This window comes from Bubalus bubalis, chromosome X, assembly GCF_019923935.1.
Source record: "Bubalus bubalis isolate 160015118507 breed Murrah chromosome X, NDDB_SH_1, whole genome shotgun sequence".
Lineage (NCBI taxonomy): Eukaryota > Metazoa > Chordata > Mammalia > Artiodactyla > Bovidae > Bubalus > Bubalus bubalis.
Genome location: NC_059181.1, coordinates 31,897,722 through 31,920,508, shown reverse-complemented (window position 1 = coordinate 31,920,508; position 22,787 = coordinate 31,897,722). Strand labels below are relative to the sequence as shown.

The window sequence follows — 22,787 nt, the reverse complement described above, 5'->3', positions numbered from 1 at the left end:
TATCTTAGAGAAGTCTATATATGGAATGATGAATCAAAATATTTGACAAATTCATGAATATGTTTTTAAGTCATAGAATATACATATTCATTATGAAGTTTCCATTGAAAGTATTGCATAAAATTCAAGAAGTGCTTTATCGCTTCTGCCTTACCATTTTCATGTTGTTTTTGGATCTGCGTTGAGATCTGGCTAATTTAATAGTACTCTGTCCATCCCTTTTCTTTGTTGTGAGCCCAGTTAATTGCATTTCTCTATTATTATTTAATTCTTACTTAAGACATCTCTTCTTTCAAAATTCACTCATGATAATTCTTTTTAAATCTGGCTAGTCATCAAAATCACACAGATGGAAGGGTTACAGGAACTTTAGTCTATACATATTCCCTCTGACTCCCTTTGAATTTCTGATTTAGTAGAATTTGATTGAGCCTGAGAACTATATGTTGAAAAGTTCCTGTAGGTTCTGATGATTATTCAGATTTGGAACTCTGGTCCTGACCTTTAGCTGAGCATGAATTGTTTCAAGGCAGTCCGCTTTGCTAATGGGCCCTATGTCTCAGAATCATTCCCAGTGTGGACCATTAACTTTATCCTATTCATCCACTACTCATTAGAGCTGAGTGATCTCTTTATTCCAGAGGTGATACTCATTTTCATTTCCTGAACAATTAAAGCAAGCAGGGATCAAAGTGGTTCTCCTTCAAGGCCATAGTTCTCTGCCGGAGTAGAATGCTCTCTTTCTAGGAATCCATGCCAAACTTCTGACAGTATAGAAAACACATTGATATATTCCCCAATATGCTGTCTCTCTTCCCTTCCTAAACCACATTCTAGATAGAACAGACATTCCCTGTGGGACCAGCTTGAAAGGCAGTAAGCCCTTTTGAAGGGGTTTACCAGGTGGCCCATTGGAAAAGAACCCACCTTCCAGTGCAGGAGCCACAGGAAACACAGGTTAGAGGGTTCAATCCCTGGGTCAGGAAGATCCCCTGGAGAAGGAAATGGCAACCCACTCCAGTATTCTTGCCTGGAGAATCTCATGGACAGAGGAGCCTGGTGCATTACAGTCCATGTGGTCACACAGAGTCGAACGCGACTGAGTACGACAGCACAAGACCCTTCTCCATGGCTGTGGTAACTATGTTCTGTAACTAAATTTTCAGCTATATCTGACTTAGGACAAATACAACAACCCTCCAAGTGAGATCCTACCACCTGAGAGCTGGTCTCTCCTCTCTCACCCCATACAACTTCAGCACGATAGATTTCACCTACAGATGATGAGGAAATGCCACTGAGGGGAGGAGATAGAGGAGAAAGCTGGGAAACAATTTGTGTCTTTTTCATCTGGCTTAGTATCCCATAAGAGCACTCAGTGACAGACGACCCTGGTCTCTAACAGGGAATTGAGTGTAATAGACCACTTTGCCAGTATTTATCTCTTCCCCGTGCCCATATCAGCACACCCGAGTCTTCTTTCTGTACTCCCAGCCTACCACTCAATAAGTTTCCAGCATATTTGGCAGGTAAAAGCAAAAGCAGCTGTTTTCTACATCTTGTTCCTGCTGTTTAAGGTGCACGACCCAGCCAAATGAATCATATCAGAGCCAGAGACCCGGCAGGAGTCCCTTGCTACAAATGTGCAGCCTTTTCTATCTTATCTACTTGAAGAACAAAAGTTCTGAAAGCCTCAGAGTAACCTTCCAGCACAATAGTACAGCTGTTTACTGAGCTATACATGAGGCATTTTTCAGTATTGTGTGGATAAGTAGGGTGGCAGGAAGCCATAAACACACTCTGTCTCCCCCTTCAAATTCTCTAGAACCATGGTGATCATCTGAAGTATCTGTGATCAAATTGTTTGTGATAAATATTGTTCATCTTCATGTACATGGAGAGGATGAAAAAGAATCAGTCATCACAGACATCCCATGAGACAGAGATATTTTTTGAGTTTTGTAGATGCCACATCTGGTTGGCACCAGTTGGAGTAGAATTTTAACCCCACTGGTGATTGACCTTAGAGATCAACAGGGTTGAGAGCATTTTGTCTCAAGGGAAGCTGAACACTGGCTCCTGGCTATGATGGGCCTGTGCGTGTGTGTGTTAGTTGCTCAGTCACGTCCAACTTTTTGCAACCCGATGGACTGTAGCCCACCAGGTTCCTCTGTCCATGGAATTCTCCAGACAAGAATACTGGAGTGGATTGCCATTTCTTCTCCAATGATGGCCCTGCATCACAGTAAAAGAGATCCAACAGAGATCACTGAGGTATATCAGAAAAGCACCACTTGTGGTTATTGAGGCTCTATTTGAGCCTACCTGCCCGAAGGCTGAAAACTGTTTTATTAATAGCCAAACCTTATAGCCATCCTTAGTCACTCTGTAGACAAGACTGTGACGGACCAATTTCCCACACATCAGTTGAAGTCCCAGAGACCAGAGACCCTGTGTGTAGGCTTTAGCCTGAGAGTCTGAATTCCTGAGTGGAGATTTTGACTACCTTCAAGATATCTTCCACGCTGAGGCTGCTGTCATGTGACTGTGTCCAAGGGCCATCACAACCAGTTCATTTACAGGACAATAAAAAGTTGACACAATTCTCAGTCTGTATGAAATGGTCTCAATAGACTCTGGCTCTCTAGAGGCTTTCTCCACTGGGGTAATTACCTCTCCACTTCAGCTTGCAAGCACAACCTACAGGTTTTCTACTTGGGACTCCTTGCCTCCCTGCACCTTATATGTGCAACACGGGAGAGTCACTGCATTCGTAGCTTTTTGGGACAGCAGCAGGAGCAGTTGCCAGAAATCAACTAAGTTTTGTAGTGGCACCATTCCTACTTTTGTTTCTGATCTCCACTCATTGTTTTGTTCTATAACTTGATTTTACCACAAGTTTGGGATTTTTATTCTTATACACACTCTCTCTGTGTTACTTAAACTTGTGGTCTTAATCCTCACCCAACTAATCTGTAGACTCTGATTCTGTCCATTCCATATCAGGAGAAATTTTCTATGATATTTAGGGGTTTTTTTGCAATATCAATTATATTTATTAATTGCCTAAAGTTGAGAATGATATTATAAGTATATGTACAATCCAACAACACCTCGTCATTGGTCCAGAGAAACTTTACTGACCAGGGAGATTCTGAAGTTATCTTGAAAAGACTGGGATTAGAAGAACTCTGTAGATGCCTATGAGATTTACTGTATTATACTTCCATCACTTTCTTTTTGAAGCTGAAATAATACATTAGTTTGTTCCTGTCAGGGCAGAAGACCAATTTCATTTGTCTACCTATGAAGATGAATGGATGCAGCAAAAATCCAGAAATGTCTTTAGATATATTACTGTACAGCTCATTGACCATTCTATCAATGCTTTACTTGAAAGTCATGGCTATCTGATGTCAAGTTCCATTGATAAAGTGATTCCCAAACATTACTTTCAAGTATACTTCCCTCAGAGGTCACAGAAGAACTTAAGTGACCTGCAAAGACCTAAAACAGATGAAGTTCCAGTTAACCATTACACCAGTGGTTTTAACGTTTATAATCTTTTTCTGTAAAGGAAATTACAAGGAGCTAGCTCCATGCACTTGGGTTTAAGAGTTTTTCTGTCCAATGAGTTTAAACAAAGTGAAATTAGCAAAAATAAATCAAGAAGGCCCTTGTAAATAATGTACTATTCTTTTATTTTTAAAGACACTGTATACAAACACATGAGCACATCTGTGTTACTATAACCTATATGCCTATCAACCACATTAACAAATATGCTACAAGAAGCAGTTATGTCAGAACCCTTTATGAGTTACAGTAGGTTAAAGCAACAGTTCTTATTTATTTGAAATTTCTTGTCCAAGGAACACTGTGTAGGCCCTTGTTTCCTTAGGGAAAAGTAGGACAGACTAATTTGAAAACAAGGAAAAGCAACAAAGTGAAACTTTTGATGGTTACTGGGATTTAAGCAATTGTAAATTCTCTCCCTGCTGTAAATTATCTTCTCCCTCTGCTTTTCTCTTTATCTCCATTTATTTCCTTTTGCAAAATACTAGCTTGATTCTTCTTGAAAAATATACCTCAGCCTGCTAAAAGAAGACATAACCATCTAGAAATGTTATATTCAACTTGTTGGGGACCAGTCATTTTTCTTCTACCATCAGTTCAGTTCAGTGGCTCAATCGTGTCCGACTCTTTGAGATCCCATGGACTGAAGCACGCCAGGCCTCCCTGTCCATCGCCAATTCCTGGAGTTTACTCAAACTCATGTCCGTTGAGCTGGTGATGCCATCCAGCCATCTCGTCCTCTGTCGTCCCCTTCTCTTGCCTTCAATCTTTCCCAGCATCAGGGTCTTTTCAAATGAGTCAGCTCTTCACATCAGATGGCCAAAGTGTTGGAGTTTCTGCTTCAGCATCAGTCCTTCCAATGAATATCCAGGACTGATTTCCTTTAGGATGGACTGGTTGGATCTCCTTGCAGTCCAAGGGACTCTCAAGAGTCTTCTCCAACACCACAGTTCAAAAGTATCAATTTTTTGGTGCTCAGCTTTCTTTATGGCCCAACTCTCACATCCATACATGACTACTGGAAAAACCATAGCTTTGACTAGATGGACCTTTTGAATGACAAGTAATGAAATGCTCAGCTGTCCTCAATCCCAAAGAAGTCCAAGTGTACAGTAAGATCCAGGGTATTCCTCACCTTTGAACTTCTTTGACGATGTTCTCCTGCCAAGTGTTGCATTTGGTAGTAGTAATGGTCTACAAATGGAACATCAGTAGATGAATTCAGAACACGTGTCATTTGCTAACTGTTGTATAAGACAAAGCCTTATATGTCTTTATAAGTCTTCTAATTATGCTGTATCACTATACTTCTCAGTGTTTCAAATATAGTTCCTAGGCCCTTCATTATTGGTGTCTCCATGTCATCTGTAAACCATTTCCTGTCCTGCCGTAAGCCACATTCTCACTGTCCCTCATAGTCATCTTTTCCCTCTGCCTCTAACTCAGTTGATCAAGTGCTGAATTTATGGACAGTGTCAGTAGTTTGCTGCATAGTTTGAACCAGATAGAACACAAACATGAAATGGTTTTGCTTCAAGCAGATGGCTGATTCATTTTTCTTAGTGGCATCCTGAATAGATTCAATTGCTATTTGGTCTCTAGGATATGAAAAAATAAGGTTAAATTAAGTTTAGTTCAGCTTAAAATTTCAGTCTCATATTTAATGTTCTGTTTGCAGTACCAGCTTAAACCATGCTGAAGTGATGTGCCCTGGCAGGGAAGAATGATCAGTTTCACCAGCTTCCCTTACCCCACCTGGGTGACATTATTCTACACTGGCCTGAGAAGTAGGAAAGAAAGAAAGTGGGTATATATCTCCTCTTAAATAGCATCTTATGGTGCTCATGTGTTATATGTAATAAGGACACAAACGCTTGCTTACTTTGGGGTACAAGTGGAGGCTCTTAAGAGGTCTTACAGGAGGTCTTCTGTCTTCCCATTTCTTTAACAAGAAAAAGTACGCCGTGTAAACATGTCTTCGGGCATCTCATCCTAGAGTACTCGTGCTCCATATGCAATGCTCCCGTTAGACAGCTAAACCATAGCTGCCTCCTTCGGTTTCCACTTGACCTACAAAAATGCTTTTGCCACACCAAGCATTGGGAAGTACAAGATGCCTCCACTCTTGACTACGTCACCACTTCAGATCAGTTTTAACACCTCAGTAGTCACAGGAAGCAAACAAAAAGTGTTCAGCTACTTAAGCACAGTACATGTTGGTAGTTAGAAGCCATCCCATCCACTTTGTGCTCCCAGGCTCTATAAATGGTGGACTTGGAGCTACCCTCATTTGTTTGGGGCAGAGGGGTGAAGTACCAGTGTTTTTGTCTCCCTGAGGAGTAAACAGGAGCCATCACACTCTCCTCCTGGGCCATGGATTCAATGTGACTCTGATTCTTTCCTAAATTTTCAGACAACTTTAGAATACATGAGATTGGTGGAGTAATGAAGGAAATGTCCATTTTTGACCTCTTTTGTGAACCCTTTTGAGGTAAATCTTATTCCCATCTCTTAGAATGAGATAAACTTAGCACTTACTGTTTTCAATTGAAGGCAATAGCCAAAAATCTAAAATAACAGAGGCCACTGTGTTCATGATGTAATAGTGCAGCTTCAGAAGAACTCTTAAGTTAAATCAGAGTCAGGACATGAGGAAACAGCTAATCAAAATTGCTCTCAAACCCAACAGTGTAATTTAGTCAAATTGAATATTCTTTTTTTAATTGAAGTATAGTTGATTTACAATGGTGTGTTAGTTTCTAGTGGACAGCAAAGTGACATGCACACACACGTACATATTCTTTTACATTCTGGTTTGTTAAAAGATATTGAATATAGTTCCAGGACATTGAATATAGTTACAGTAGGACCATGTTGTTTATATATTTTATATATAGTAGTTCGTGTCTGCTAATCCCAAACTCCTAGTTTGTCCCTCCCCCACCCTCTTTCCCTTTTCATAACCATAAGTTTTCTATGTCTGTGAGTCTGTCTCTGTTTCATAAATAGATTCATTTGTGTCATATTTTAGATTCCGCATATAAGTGATATCTTAATATTTGTCTTTCTGACTTACTTTGGTCATCTCTAGGTCCATCCCTGTTGCTCCAAATATGACAGACTGAGTATGACTGTTTGGCATTTGAACACATTACAACCTCTTCATAGATGACAAGGAAGCAGTTGCATTAATTACCAGGCCTATTGAAGTTGAAACTCCAGAAGATAGAACTTGATCAGGACAGTCTGTGCGGTGTGGTGCAGCTGCTAAATAATGTAGATTATTGCCCTCTTGGGTCTCCACATTAATTCCCGAAGAGCCAGGAGTTTAGGATTTGATTTTAGCACATCTCTTTAGTTAATCCCTATTGTTTTACACTGGCCAAGGTAGCACCATTCAAGGTGGCAATTAATGCTCTCCCTCAAGCCAAAACTTCAAGGATTGCTTTCCTTTATTTGCATCAGAATTTGGGACATAGATTTTTGTTTTGGGTTTAGTTCCTCTGGTACAAACATCATTCAGAGAAATGAGGTTTAGCTTTAACATTGGCTAAAATGTTTCACTACTTAGGAAAAACAAAATGCTGAAAATCAAATGTTTGGCACATCCAGCTCTCATTGATAAGTATGCTGCTAAGTCGCTTCAGTCGTGTCCGACTCTGTGTGACCCCATAGATGGCAGTCCACCAGGCTCCCCTGTCCCTGGGATTCTCCAGGCAAGAATGTTGGAGTGGGTTGCCATTTCCTTCTCCAATGCATGAAAGTGAAAAGTGAAAGTGAAGTTGCTCAGTCGTGTCTGACTCTTTGCGACCCCATGGACTGCAGCCTACCAGGCTCCTCCATCCATGGGATTTTCCAGGCAAGAGTACTGGAGTAGGGTGCCATTGCCTTCTCCAATTGATAAGTATAAGAGTAAAAAAATAAGTTAAATGAATAAGTTTATCATTTACTGCATGATGATCATAAACCATGCTATAATTTTTTTTTGTAAAATCAGCCATCTGACATCTATTCTTCTTTCTTTATTTACTAGAAATATATCTATTAATTTGTCTGAACTAAGAGTCTGATGTTTTCTTTGCAAATTGAACCAGAACAGGCCAGAATCTATAATTCTTTTGGAGATCCCTACTCCAAACTTCTGAGAAGCCAGATATCTTTCAGCATCCTAGCGCACTAAAAAGAATCCCTTTTTTGCCTCAGGGCTAATGAAAGGGTCAAGTTTTCAATGTTAAGCCTGAATCTGTTGAATAGTTTAAAAAGAATAACTGAGAGCTCTCTGATGCCTGCAGATAGTAGGCAACCAAGGAATATTTAGTACCTCATTGGAAAGAAACAAAAGTTCATGAAAGATGCCAAGAATTCAAAGTACATCTTTTGCACACGCACGCTGCCTGTTCATAAGATCCCTTTTACTCTGGTACCCAGCACAAGGTTTTCCTCATGAAAACCTCCTTCAAGAGTGGGTTTTCCACAATCATATACAGGCATCAAAATCCTGTTTCCCCACTTTCCTATCAAAAAAAGCAAAATACTGACAGTTTCTCCCATTCCCACTCGTAGATCCCACAGATATTGGGAGAAAGTTATTTTTATGACCTTAAATTATCTAATGCACTATTGTGAATTACCATTCTCAGGACTATTTATTTTAGCGATTTTTGTTTATATATATATATATATATATATATATATACACACACACACACACACATATACATATATATGTATATAAAAATTTGTGAAGTATGTCACCCAGAAGGGATTTGCAGTCAAAGTAGGATAGGGAATTTTGGACAAAAGCACTCTTCTGACATTCTTTAACTCAATAATGTAGATTTGATTTTCTTCGTTTGACTGAAAAGTATTGTTGCATTCTACTACATTTTTTTCTAGTTTGGTTCCAGTCTCCTCATAGTGAGAGAGTATATGTATAGTTTCATTCTTCAAAATATTCCGTGCTTGATATTTGCTGCTGGCTAGAAAGCTTAACCGGAGAAGGCAATGGCACCCCACTCCAGTACTCTTGCCTGGAAAATCCCATGGATGGAGGAGCCTGGTAGGCTGCAGTCCATGGGGTTGCTAAGAGTCGGACACGACTCAGTGACTTCACTTTCACTTTTCACTTTCATGCATTGGAGAAGGAAATGGCAACCCACTCCAGTGTTCTTGCCTGGAGAATCCCAGGGACGGGGGAGCCTGGTGGGCTGCCATCTATAGGATCACACAGAGTCGGACATGACTGCAGCGACTTAGCAGCAGCAGAAAGCTTAACTATAAGAGAAATAGATTTTTATGATCATTTCCTCAGGTCTCATTTTAATGGGAAAAACACCCACACTCCTAATTCATTTGCAACCCTGAGTTTATCTATCATCTTAAATGAAATAAAATTTATTATATTTTACAGTGAGCTTAACCATTATCAGATTAGATCAGTCGCTCAGTCGTGTCCGACTCTTTGCGACCCCATGAATCGCAGCATGCCAGGCCTCCCTGTCCATCACCAACTCCCGGAGTTCACTGAGACTCACGTCCATCCAATCAGTGATGCCATTCAGCCATCTCATCCTCTGTCGTCCCCTTCTCCTCCTGCCCCCAATCCCTCCCATCATCAGAGTCTTTTCCAATGAGTCAACTCTTCACATGAGGTGGCCAAAGTACTGGAGTTTCAGCTTTAGCATCATTCCTTCCAAAGAAATCCCAGGGCTGATCTCCTTCAGAATGGACTGGTTGGATCTCCTTGCAGTCCAAGGGACTCTCAAGAGTCTTCTCCAACACCACAGTTCAAAACCATTATAGTATAACCATTATAGTACCTCCTTTAGTGAATGATGACTTGTATAAAGTCACTGGGATAATTTGTCTAAATTTTCTCTGTTTTAAAGCCTGTGACTGAGACAGTAAAGAATCTACCTGCAATGTGGGAGATCTAGGTTCGATCCCTGGGTTGGGAAGATCCCCTGGAGGAGGGCATGGCAACCGACTCCAGTATTCTTGCCTGAAGAATCCTATGAGCAGAGGAGCCTGGCAGGCTACAGTCCATGGGGCCGCAAAGAGTTGGACACAACTGAGTACAGCACATTCATATTTTAAATATATGTGCTTTGGTGCAAATTCTCAGTTTTTATTTCTCATGAAAACTATATTCTTCAGAATGAAAAATGCATTCTTCCACAGTTTCTTAGGCATGCTACACTCTGATTGAAGTGAATGTTGGGGCACAAGGGTTAATCTGTTATTTTGAAAAGGAATGTGAGGGACGATCAATTCACTGTGGAGACAACTTTGCATTGCCAACAGAAACCATTAACCTCTTAATTTTATATTGCATAGCACTTTGGAGGAAATAAGAATATTTTATTTTCATGTATGTTGGTTTTATTTAGTTTTCTTTGAATTTTCTCTGAAAACCAAATTAAACATGTTTTCACTATGTCTTTTCTTGGTAACCATTACTAGGATTCAATTTTCTACTTTTCTGTTTTTGTTGTTGATTGCCAGTCTTTTAATGGTTTTCTAACACCCCTCATATTTGCTGTTTTTGCCTAGCTACACGATTCTGCTTATGGCTGAGTGGATTAGCAAAAGACATGAAATAACATTTTAAAACATCAGTTGAGCAGTATTCTGGAACAAAAACAAAAATATGATTATGGGTTAGGGCGTCCTCCCAGTTCCATTCATTGAAACAGCACAGGTTGAGTGCACCGAGAATCCTTGAAAATTCACAGGCCTGGCCTCCTATAAGGGTTGGCCTAACAAGATATTTAGAAATAGAAGACTGCCTATGCCATGACTAGTTCAAAGAATTCTGCAGGCTTGGATTGACATCAGGTCTTTTCACTCCCTGAGATAATCAAAGGATCTCTGTGAATCACTCTCTCTTATTGACTGCCAGGCCAGGCAAAGAGACAAACCACCTGAGATCAACTCTGCCATCATCTTGTAGGCCATTTCATTTCTTTCAACCAGTAGAATTTCATGAATAGAAAAAGTCAGATTTCTAAAAATAATTTTGAGGCTAGATATGTGGTTTAACATTATGCTATATTGTATCCTATTCAGTTATATTAGTATTCTACAGATGTGCACAGGAAAGTAAGCTGTTTTTGCCCTTAGCCAGATAAAGGACTAGATTTACACAATGCCAGAGTTGGCAATTGCAACTTGCTCTGGTTGGAAAGTTTCTCCAGCCACCTGTCACAATAGAGAAGTTTTAATCATTAGAGATTCATTTCTCAGGAGTAGCTCTCAGAAGGCTACAGACATTCTCGTCTGTAATACAGAGAGCTCTGATTATAGCCATGAGCACAGTTATCTGAATGATTATGTGAGGCAACTTTAGTTGAAATTTTGCCTGTAGAAAAAATAACTGTATTTGAGTTAGAATACAGGAAAAGGTCTTGGTCACTGACTTTGGTCAAGTATTTTTTTAATAGAAATAGATTAAAGTTGCCCCAAATAATGCTGTATCCTATTCTGACACATTTAATAATAATAAAAGTAACAAAGATCTGTTCTCCAAAAGATACATCTCCAAGTGTTGGTGAACTTTTTTTTTTTCAATTTCTTCTGTGAATCCAATGTTTTGGTCTTAAATTACTTGAACTTTTCTCTGTTTTCTCCACAAATACCATTCATCCCATAATAAAACTATTGGCCTTTTTTTCTCAGAACAAGTATTGAGCGATGGACAAGACAACCATAATCTCTAACCTCATTAGAGCTTACAGTCTACAGTAGAGGCAGTTAATGGGAAATTACAATGTGATGGTATACATGCTAAGACAGAAATAAAAGGGCAAGAGAGAACACAGGGTTTTAGGGTCAGCTACCTGGAGAGGGAGATGTCCACATTTCCAAGGTAAGACTCAAAGGATGAATGCAATTTACTCAGGAAAAGGAAGTTGGTCATGGGATTGTTCTAGGAAAATGAAACAGCATGTTTAAAGCCAAGTATAAAGAGGGATAGAGTGTATGCTGGGAAATAAAACATAACATATCTCTATAGCTTCTGCAAGTAGTAGAAGATGCCACGGGGACTATGAAAGAACTTTTGAGCCGTATTAAAAACTACAACTTTTATCTTAAGGAAAATAAGGAATCACTGGATGATTGAAGGAGATAATTATTACGTTGCTTTACAAATAAGACACTGTATCTGCTTTGCAGATGAGTAGTGGCATGGCAGGATACCAGCCAAGAGTCCTGTAACCATGTTTGAGGCAAGAAATGCTGATGGCCTCAAGTAGGGTAATGGTGTTGAAATGAGGGAGAAAAGGATGGAATCAAGAAATACTAGAAGGTAGAAGAAGGGATTGGTGACTGATGGGCTCATTAATTGCAAAATGGTAAAGGATATAATAGAAGAAGAGGAAATATCCAAAATAATGGCTAATAAAGGTCATGATGATAAAACACTGAGACAGGAAAAAAGAATACACAGAAAGAGGAAAAGCAAGTTGGGGAGGTCCAAGAGTGGATCCATATTTAGTGTTGTTGTTGTTTTGATGGCTGTGGGACACCCAGGTGGAAATGTCAAGTAGGAGAATGCATACAAGTGTAGAGAACAAGCGGGGAATCTGCACTGGAGATACAGAGTTAAGAATTGTGAGCTTATGAGGTGTAATTGTATTTGAGGGTATGGGTAGAATGTTAAGAAAGAAAAGCCTCAGACAGAATCCTGAAGATTTATGGTGTAGGTAGAAATACCCAGAAGACCTTCCTTGCTCCTTTAGCATCACCCATCTTTCAGCTCCTTTTCCTTTGGTCCAAATGCCTTTAGCTTTGTTCTTACTTGAGTAACGCTATATTCCAAGTTGGCTTCATTAAAGGACATTGATATCTGTAGTATCTTTCAAAGTTAAGAGCCAACATTTATATTCTTTATGTCATATCTAATATTCTGTATGTAATATAAAAAAGCAGGATTATTTTTAAAACCTTGATCGTGGTCATTGGGAAGGATGGTTCTTTTGTATCAGATAATCATGCCTTCATATTGTATAATAAGGAAAAATTCTTGATTATGATACATAATTTAAGGAATTCTCAGTAAGTTACCTGTCCCATTTCTTTTATAACTACTCTTTTAAAGGTGAACAGATCCTTGAAGGGAGATTCTGCAATCTGTTCCACATGCTATTTATACTTAAAAAGTGTTAAATTATCCTAATCATACTTATAGTAACAATCAAGATTAATTGCAGCTATATTAGGGTTACTTATTATTTGTTCTACTTCAGCAGTAACACAAATCCAATTGCACAAGCAATTTACATAATCCAAATTGTGAAAGGAAGAGGAGGGAAAAAATACCATGCATAGTTGGTTGAAATAGTATTCAAAATAAATCCATAACCAAATGTTTCTCTAAAATTCCCTTTTTGAAAAGGAGCTGATTCTGAACAGATTGTATATGTGTCTCACTGGTGGAAGTGGATTATCTATCTTGAATTGGATTGTGATGACGATGACCCTATTCTAAGTAAACCAAATCTCTTGAACTATATAATGAGATCAGGAGGAGCATTCGGCCTGAGAACGACAGATTGCAACGACGGAGATGACTTCACTAATGTTTTTCCAAGCCTCTTTCCTTGATGTACATAATACTGTGATTTTTGTCCTGCAGAGATTCCTGATGTAGTTTTGTATGCTCTTTTTTTCTTATTCTTATTTTCATTTTTTTTTTTAAGTAGAGCTGAATGAGTGGCAGGAAGCTGCGAAATCTATCTTACAAAAAGGTGATGAGGGAGAATCTAGAATCTTCTTTTGCTTTGCAGCTGGAATGCAGAAAACTATCACCAGCAAACATTGGACTGATTCTTTTTTTTTTTTTTTTCCTTTCTTTCTTTAGGCTGTGAGGAGGCAAAAGTTGCTTGAACAGAGTATCCAGTCTGCCCAGGAGATTGAAAAATCCTTACAGTTAATTCAGGAATCCCTCTCATCAATTGACAAGCAGTTGGCAGCTTATATCGCTGACAAAGTGGACGCTGCTCAGATGCCTCAGGAAGCCCAGGCAAGTAGAACCTGGGATGAGCTTCTTTGGTTTTTATTATCTGACCAAGACAGTGGTGAATTTTAACTTAAAATTTATTCATCTAGTTGCACAGAGTGTTATTTGATCAATGGATTTGACTGTTTGGAGATAAGGGGGGAAAGAGCTCTAGATTAGTACTCTAAGATTTATTTTCGAATGTATGTAATGGAGGAACTTGAAATAGACACTTAAAAGACTGGGGCAGTATCACACTGAAGTCTGCTATTTATTACTATTTTTGATCTATACTTTAGCTGGAGGGAAATGTAATAGGAATAGGAAATGTAATAGGAATGTAAATTATAAAGAAAATATTTTTGGTGGTGCTATTAAAAATGCAGCCGCAAATATTTTCTTATCAACTCACCTTTATTATCCTGGAATCAGAATTCATATAACCTATATTATACATTTAATGTGTTATAAGTAGTTAATAACAAGGAATTAGAGATATAAATTTACATTTTATTACTAATGCTAATATTCTCTATACTCATACTCACATGATATATTCAGCACTATTCAATCTGAATTATGAAATGTATTAAACTAATTTTTCTAAAATCAGAATTAAAATAGTAATGAAAATAAATCTAAGTCAAATTTATACTGAGTAAATTTAGGGTATATTCATATTAATTTTCAACTTGGACAGTAATGCTGTATTTCTATTTTTAAATAACATTTGCTTGTTTGTAAAATATCATAAGTATTATTTATATAAATGTCTTTAGAGTTTTCTGATACTAAGGTTACATAGCTAATTTTCATATCATATATATATATATTTTAGGAACCCAATACACAGGGATAACTCAGACTGATACATTATAATGTGAGGAGCATTAGAAGGTTATCTGTCCATCCCCAAGGCCCTCTCCCCACTAATTGGTGGAGATACATGAATGTTTCCACTTTAAAATAAATTTGGGTTTATGAAATACTAGATTTATAAATTATGGTTATGATGCCATTACAGTGCATTAAATCACAGTTAAATGTTCAAAGCATCATTGAACATAATAGCATGGGTTACTTTACCATATTGTATAAGTTTTGATGGAGAAAAGTCTTTGAGTGCATGGGATAGAGTACAAGTAGTTTGGATGGGCTGAAAAAGTCTAGAGTGGTGGGATTCCTCATTGACTATTATAACAAGAGGTGAAGAAAGTGAAGTTGGGGAAGTTTTTGATGATAAAATCCTCATGATAGTTTTCCAAGAAGGCCGTATGTAACCTCCCTGGTATATACACTTCTTCAAACTTACCTAGTTTCGTCAAGTTCTCCAGCATTGTCCATTTTGAAGACTCTTTCAATTTGAGCCACATACACACTTTTTTAGGCAAGCTTTAGAAAAATGCATGATAGGAATGGGAAATTTTTACTGAATTGAAAAGAACTACATGATTATAAACTAAAGGCAGAGTAGAACTGCTTATTTTGTTTAATTTAGTGACATGAATTTGGAAGAATGTTTGATTAAAGATGTCTCATACCTTTTTGAATGTAATTAAGGAAAAATTTGAATGGTATAAATATTAAAATCAGTTATACTATAAAATAAATGCAGTTCCTTTTTCAAGCTGGTAGAATTAAACTATAAGCAGCAAATTTGAGATTGGCAAAAGTTCTTAGTGTCTGAGGTAAAAATTGGGAACTTTCAGAAAAAAAATATTGTTTACTTGAAACGTTTGTTGACCCTGAAAGTTTGTTTATTTGCTTATGAATACATGATTCCATAAACATGAATATAACATGCTAGTTTAATAACATAAAGATTTTTGTTTTACTTTCTCAAAAACTATGATAAAAGATTATTAATAACAGTTCAACATATTGTTGATAACAGCACACAGATTAGGAAATTTCAAATCTACTTGAAAACGGAGATTTTGGAATACTAACAAATTCAAATCTATTTTCCCTACATTTCTGTTTGCACCTGCATTTTCAAGATGATCTTAACTTTGAATTCCCTAAATGGTAATATATTATAAACTGCATGACACCCAAAAGCAATGGAAACACTTTTCCAAAATTCTTTTTGTTTATTTATTTATTTATTTTTGCCACACCAGGCCACATGTGGGATCTTAGTTCCCTGACTAGGGATCAAACCCGTGCCTCCTGTACTGGAAGTGTGGAATCTTAACCCCTGGACTGCCAGGGAAGTCCCTCCAAGCTTTTATTTTAAGATGACATCAAAGTGAATTGTTTTCCAGGACAGAGTTAGCAACTACTCAGATTTACTTCAGGGATTGCCTTTCCTGAAGCTCAATATGAATCTCCCCTGGAAGAAACAACTAGAGAATAAAGGGATTGTTTCTGAAGTGAGAACTTAAGCGCAGTGTGTCAGACAAAGAACTTTCTAAGAATACCACCGAAATGACATTTTTTCTAAGCTTATATAATGAGGCTGCATTTAAGGCTTTGTATAAATGAAAATTCACACCCAATGTGTTTCTATAAATTGGCATAAAATTTCATTGCTAATTAAAAGATTAATGGGGTTAGCTTTCCCTTTTCAGAAACTGAGTACTTTAATACATCACTGAAAAGCAGGACAAGACGAATGGCATTGCCATATTTGGTCATCTTATATCTGCTCAGTTTTCCTGTCACATATTGGCCACATGGATTTGTGGATGTTTGACTCCACCGTGTGGCGCGCTGGTAGTTTTACTACTAAATTTTAATCTGTAAAAAGAGTCTTCCTTTTTCGGCCCTTTAAGAGCGTTTGAGATTCTCAGGTATTAAAAATAAAATCAGGATTAAGGGAATGGGCACAATGTGTATAATATTTTGACAGATATACTCTTATTTTATATAAAAGTAAATGTAGATCAAGTCACTTTCTTGAGCATAAAGGAGCTTCCCACTGCCTCTGCATATTCATTGACCAGTTATCTGTCATGATGAGCAAACTGGGCCTTCTGATTCTAAACCAGATTAAAAATATTTTACCTTTTTATTTAGTGCCATGAGCCTCAGGAGTAAAGTTTAACCTTTTAGAAAGTAAAACCACATCCTGCTAGGGCAAACATTGACTGGAGTGTTTTATTTTAAAAAAATAATTCTTAAGAAAACCACATTCTTAAATCGAATGACTGCAGCATCAAAATGCCAGCCTGTATAAAGAGAGGCTTTTCTTCAAGTATAAAATTAAGATGACATCTTATTAATTCAAATACTATAAGGCAAATGGGGAAAGCTCTTCTTGATACAGAAATTGATTATCTGAATACATAAATCAAAAATTTGAAGATATATTTAAAAAATAGTATGATTAAAATATAAAAACCCCATGAGTGTTTCTTTAAAACAACTATACAGATTATAATGATCAAATTGGATTACTGCAGAGAAGCACATGGCATGAATAGAGTTGTTTACTCCTTAATTTTACTGAAGAAATTGGTAAAACAGAGATTTCGTTTTATCACCTAAGGTCTGGAAGCAGAAATCCAAGTCCTTAGCTTTGCATGGCAGGCCAATCAAGTCAGAATCTCTAGGTGGACTCAGTCATCAGAATTTTCAGAAACTACCCCCCCACCCCAAGTTATCCTAACAGGTATCTAAGGTTGAGAACTTTGGAAATGGCTAACTAGTCCCAGTCTTTCCCGCCCCCCACATCACATTTCTCAACACTGTTTGACAAACATTCTCACCTATGGCTGAGTCAAGATTTCCCTGGGAGGAAGATGGGGTGGAAATCAGACATTGGTGACTTCTATCTTGCTTGTTTTTTTAATCTTATGGGAAATAAGTGAAGGCAGACAATATAGCTGAGAACTCCTGCATGAATGAATTAATTTAGACAAATAGAATTTTCCTTATGGATATTTTAAGAGGAAGAGGAACTTAGCTTAGTCATCTTTTTTTTTTCTAATTCCACATATGTTAATGTGCCAGTTGGTTTCTCTAAATCATTGTAGGAGCTGTGATAACTATGTCTAAATAGCCAATTAAATGCTGTGTACTTATTAAGATTACACAGGTTCTTTAATCTGTATTTTTCCCTTTTATAGTAATCTCATAGTTTGAATCTCCAATGTGTAAGAACAATCTAACATGAGTACCTGTTGAAATGCTCCACATCATGATGTGTTGAAGATACATGTTTTATAGAGGAGAATGTGACCCCTTTACTTAAATTACCACAAGAAGCGTTGGGGTTGTTAGCAGTGACTGTGATTGCTAAATTGTTCAGTTTTTTTGTCCTGCAGACTCCTGATTCCATCTTCTGCAGCCTCATATCTCACATAGTAGATTTATGTTCATGAGTGAACTCACTCAGTCATGTCCGACTCTTTATGACCCCATGGACTGTAGCCTACCAGGCTCCTCTCTCCATGGGATTCTCCAAGCAAGAGTACTAGAGTGGGTTGCCATTTCCTTCTCCAGGGGATCTTCCCGACCCAGGGATCGAACCCGGGTCTCCCGCATTCCAGGCAGATGCTTTAACCTCTGAGCCACCAGAGAACCGCAGGGAAAAAATAAATGACTACCAAAGGAGAGGACCTTATAGTCAGCATAGAAAAGTGCTCCGATATTTCGCTCATCAAGCTAGGACTTTTGGGTAGTCCAGATATCTACAGAACAGATATCTTCCTTCCATCTCTTTTTCCATCCCAGTTAAAATATGGTTAAAACTTAGTATCAATAAACAGAAAAGAGGGAATCTTCTTTTCACTAAAGAAAGCTGTTAATTATAGATGATTGAATTAGCTGCACATCAAAATAAATCATAATTGAGGTCTTCCTGTATTTATTGAAGCTAAATCTTCTCACTCACTTAAAATATATTTGGCTCTGTTTAAATGAAAACATTCCAAAATTCTCAAAGTCATTGCTTAAAAAATAGAGACCTAAATGCAAATTTTGGTCTATCAGATTAAGTGTATGATTTCATTATGGAATAAAAAAGACTTTTATAGTGTATATAGGCACATTTGATTGCCAGATGACTCTAAACAGTCTAACTTTACAGCCTTCTTCACCGATTTATGAACTAGACAGCATAAACCCATATAGGGAAATTCATCCAGGAATAATGTAATAATGAAATGATTTAATCACAGAACAATAAAATGGACTGTGATTACAGATATTTGGGCTCTGATATTAAACTCCACATAACCGTAACACACATTTTCCTTTCTTTTTACCCAGCAATATAGATATAATGATAAACAATGCAGTGAATTTTAAATCTGTTCTGACACTGAAATGCTGCCTACGTGTATTACTATATAGAACTGATTACTCCCCAGTATAAAATGGCTATTATTGTTATTTTGACATGTTTAATATTGTGGGAAATAATCACAAGCAAGAGTTGCAGAAGATGTGAAAAATTACATTTTTTTCCATGTCCCACATTTTAAAACTACAAACTATCCAAGATCCTTTAGTATATTATATTTCTTTAATTTTGTGAGTATGTGTTGTATATGACCATTTCACCATCTTGAGGATGCCGTATCAGAATTGCTGTTTGTTTAAAAATTACTCATCTAAGTATTAAATTTCCCCATTTGTAGTCTTAACATGACATCTAATATTTTTATTTCTGAAATATTTTCTTTGGAGTCATTTTCTTTATCTGATGTGAAAAAAGCTTGAACAATTATCTGACATAAAGTTTCCTTTATTCCAGTAAATAGTTACAGCTTAATTTTGCTCGCCATTTTCTGTCATTAATTTGATATATGAGAATGGTCTGATGAGGTAAATTATGATAAAAAGCCCTGTTCTCTGCTCAGTTAGTTGTAAAATGCTATATTGGAAATGTCATAATGTTTGATTTTTAGTTTTATAATTTGCCCTTTACCATCTTTAATGGAAAAATGGCTATTTTCATTTCCATTGTTGTTTCTTGTTTTCAATATATAGTGCTAATTGTGAACATAATTTCTATATTATCAAATGTCTTATTTTTGTAATGCTATGATTATTTAATTTGCTTTATATTATTTCACTTTTTTATGAAAAGCATCTAGTGATCCTGAGAAGTATTAAGTTGAGAGTTCCTTTTAGAGAATACATGGGGGTTCCAAATCAGCATCATGCATTGGCTACTTCCTTTCATTTTATTTCTTTTGGAAATTATTGATTTAATATAAGGCTAAGATGAGAGTTTCACATGATCAGTTATTTTCTTCAAACACTTACCATCCATACCCTGGTAGATGTGTATTTTAAGTAAACATGGAACTGAGATAGTACAGTCTTTAGACCTTTAGCAGATCTTAGAAATCTGGTAGCTAACTTTGGAAATCATTATCCTCTGGATGAAATTGTCATTTCCTGATATTTTCTTCTATATTACAGAAGGTTTTTTTAATGTTATTTTTTTCATTGTCTGATTATAATATCAGAAAAAAATGATCCATCTTTTTAAAAAGTAATTTGTAAATGGGAGATTGTCCACTTTGCATAGAAGTTTCCATAATAGTTATTTAAACAAATCACTTGTCTATTTCACAATAAGCCTACCCTAAAGTGGTAAAGCATTTTTAAATTATACAGTTTCAGAATAATAATCAGATGATGTTAAATAAAGAAGGTGGTAAAAGATATCCTAAGTACAAACTAAAAATTAAATATCAGTTGAAGGTAAGAATTGTGGAATTAATTTTTAAAGGTGCTAGCTAAATATAAGTATGGTTCATGACTACAACCTTCCCAAAATAGATCAATTAGAGATATAAATCCATTTTTATCTTATAATTTTATTAATGAAATAAATTGTCATCTCTAAATAAACACATTAAGTGCATGAGAGTATATTTAGTACATGAGTATATGTTTACACTCACTAAGTACATGAGTAGGATTTCTCAAATTTACTTGTGTGATATATTTTGCCAAAAAATCAGAAGAATATTTTGAACAAAGAATTATATTCCTCTTGGCTATTAACACATATTAATATATAAAATATTCTGAAAAGTTCTGTAGTATTATTATCCTTAGTTTATAAAATATATTTAATCACTGTGCTCCTATCATGTATAATACTTAATTGATGAAGAAATTTTGATCTCTAATCCTATTGGAATAACACTACAGATATGAGAATTTTTCTAGGAATTCTGCCCATAAATTATCATAAAATCTCAGTTTTATATGACATTCAGCCATCATTTTTTCAGTTTTAATGGTTTTAGTAATGTTGACCTTTCTAAGAGTACAGAAATTCATCCACTCAATAGTCTATGTTGATATAAATATGAACATTTCAAAGTCCATGTAACTCTTTGCATTGAAACTTAAAAATTTGTGGATTTTTTTTTCACAAGTTACATGGTCCTTCACATCCCCATTTGACAGATAAAAATTAAGTTTTTGATAATTTGTTTATAAGTCATTTTTGTCCTCATTGTTTTTAAATCATAAAAACATTATGGATTGTTTGGAAAAATGTGAAGTTTATCATCAGAAGACCTATGTTTCAATGATCACTAAAACTATTTTGGCTTTTTTTATTTTGTAATGCCATGCTACTGGAGGCAGCTTTGAGGAGGCAGTCTTTAAGGCATAAAAAAAACTTTATAAAAGAAAATCAAATTTTGTTAGAGAATAATTTTATTATTTTTGGCAAGTGATGATCCCAGTTGTGGATGTGACTGGTGATAGAATCAAACTCTGATGCTGTAAAGAGCAATATTGCATAGGAAACTGGAATGTCAGGTCCATGAATCAAGGCAAATTGGAAGTGGTCAAACAGGACATGGCAAGAGTGAACATCAACATTCTAGGAATCAGCGAACTAAAATGAGCTGGAATGGGTGAATTTAACTCAGATGACCATTATATCTACTACTGTGGGCAGGAATCCCTCAGAAGAAATGGAGTAGCCATCATAGTCAACAAAATAGTCTGAAATGCCGTACTTGGATGCAGTCTCCAAAATGACAGAATGATCTCTGTTCGTTTACAAGGTAAACCATTCAATATCACATGGTAATCCAAGTCTATGCCCCAACCAGTAACGCTGAAGAAGCTGAAGTTGAACGGTTCTATGAAGACATACAAGACCTTCTAGAACTGACATCTAAAAAAGATGTCCTTTTCATTATAGGGGACTGGAATGCAAAAGTAGGAAGTCAAGAAACACCTGGAATAACAGGCAAATTTGGCCTTGGAGTACAGAAAGAATCAGGGCAAAGGCTATTAGAGTTTTGCCAAGAGAACGCACTGGTCATAGCAAACACCCTCTTCCAACAACACAAGAGAAGACTTTACACATGGACATTGGCAGATGGCCAACACTGAAATTAGATTGCTTATGTTCTTTGCAGCCAAAGATGGAGAGCTCTATACAGTCAGCAAAAACAAGACTGGGAGCTGACTGTGGCTCAGATCATGAACTCTGTATTGCCAAATTCAGACTTAAATTGAAGAAAGTGGGGAAAACCACTAGACCATTCAGGTAGGACCTAAATCAAATCCATTATGATTATACAGTGGAAGTGAGAAATAGATTTAAGGGACTAGATATGATAGAGTGCCTGATGAATTATGGATGGAGGTTCTTGATATTGTACAGGAGACAGGGATCAAGACCATCCCCATGGAAAAGAAATGCAAAAAAGTAAAATGGCTGTCTGAGGAGGCCTTACAAATAGCTGTAAAAAGAATAGAAGCAAAAAGCAAAGGAGAAAAGGAAAGATATAACGTCTGAATGCAGAATTCCAAAGAATAGCAAGGAGAGATAAGAAAGCCTTCCTCAGCAATCAATGCAAAGACATAGAGGAAAACGACAGAATGGAAAAGATTAGAGATCTCTTCAAGAAAATTAGAGATACCAAGGGAACATTTCATGCAAAGATGGGCTCAATATAGGACAGAAATGGTATAGACCTAACAGAAGCAGAAGATATTAGGAAGACGTGGCAAGACTACACAGAAGAACTGTACAAAAAAGATCTTCATGACCCAGATAATCATGATGGTGTGATCATTCACCTAGAGCCAGACATCCTGGAATGGGAAGCCAAGTGGGCCTTAGGAAGCATCACTACGAACAAAGCTAGTAGAGGTGATGGCATTCCAGTGGAGCTCGTTCAAATCCTGAAAGATGATGCTGTGAAATTGCTGCACTCAATATGCCAGCAAATTTGGAAAACTCAGCAGTGGCCACAGGACTGGAAAAGGTCAG

The 22,787-nt window shown here is 36.8% G+C and overlaps 1 protein-coding gene across 8 annotated transcripts in view; it reads left to right on the top strand.

The window, feature by feature from the left end:
* DMD (dystrophin) overlaps positions 1 to 22,787 on the top strand; it is a 2,402,664-nt gene that overhangs the window by 1,001,327 nt on the left and 1,378,550 nt on the right. For all 8 annotated transcript variants that reach the window (XM_025277237.3, XM_045164452.1, XM_045164449.1 and 5 more), the window contains one exon: positions 13,439 to 13,600. In XM_025277237.3, the coding sequence (XP_025133022.3) occupies positions 13,439 to 13,600 (162 nt within the window). The remainder of the gene's footprint in view (positions 1 to 13,438; positions 13,601 to 22,787) is intronic.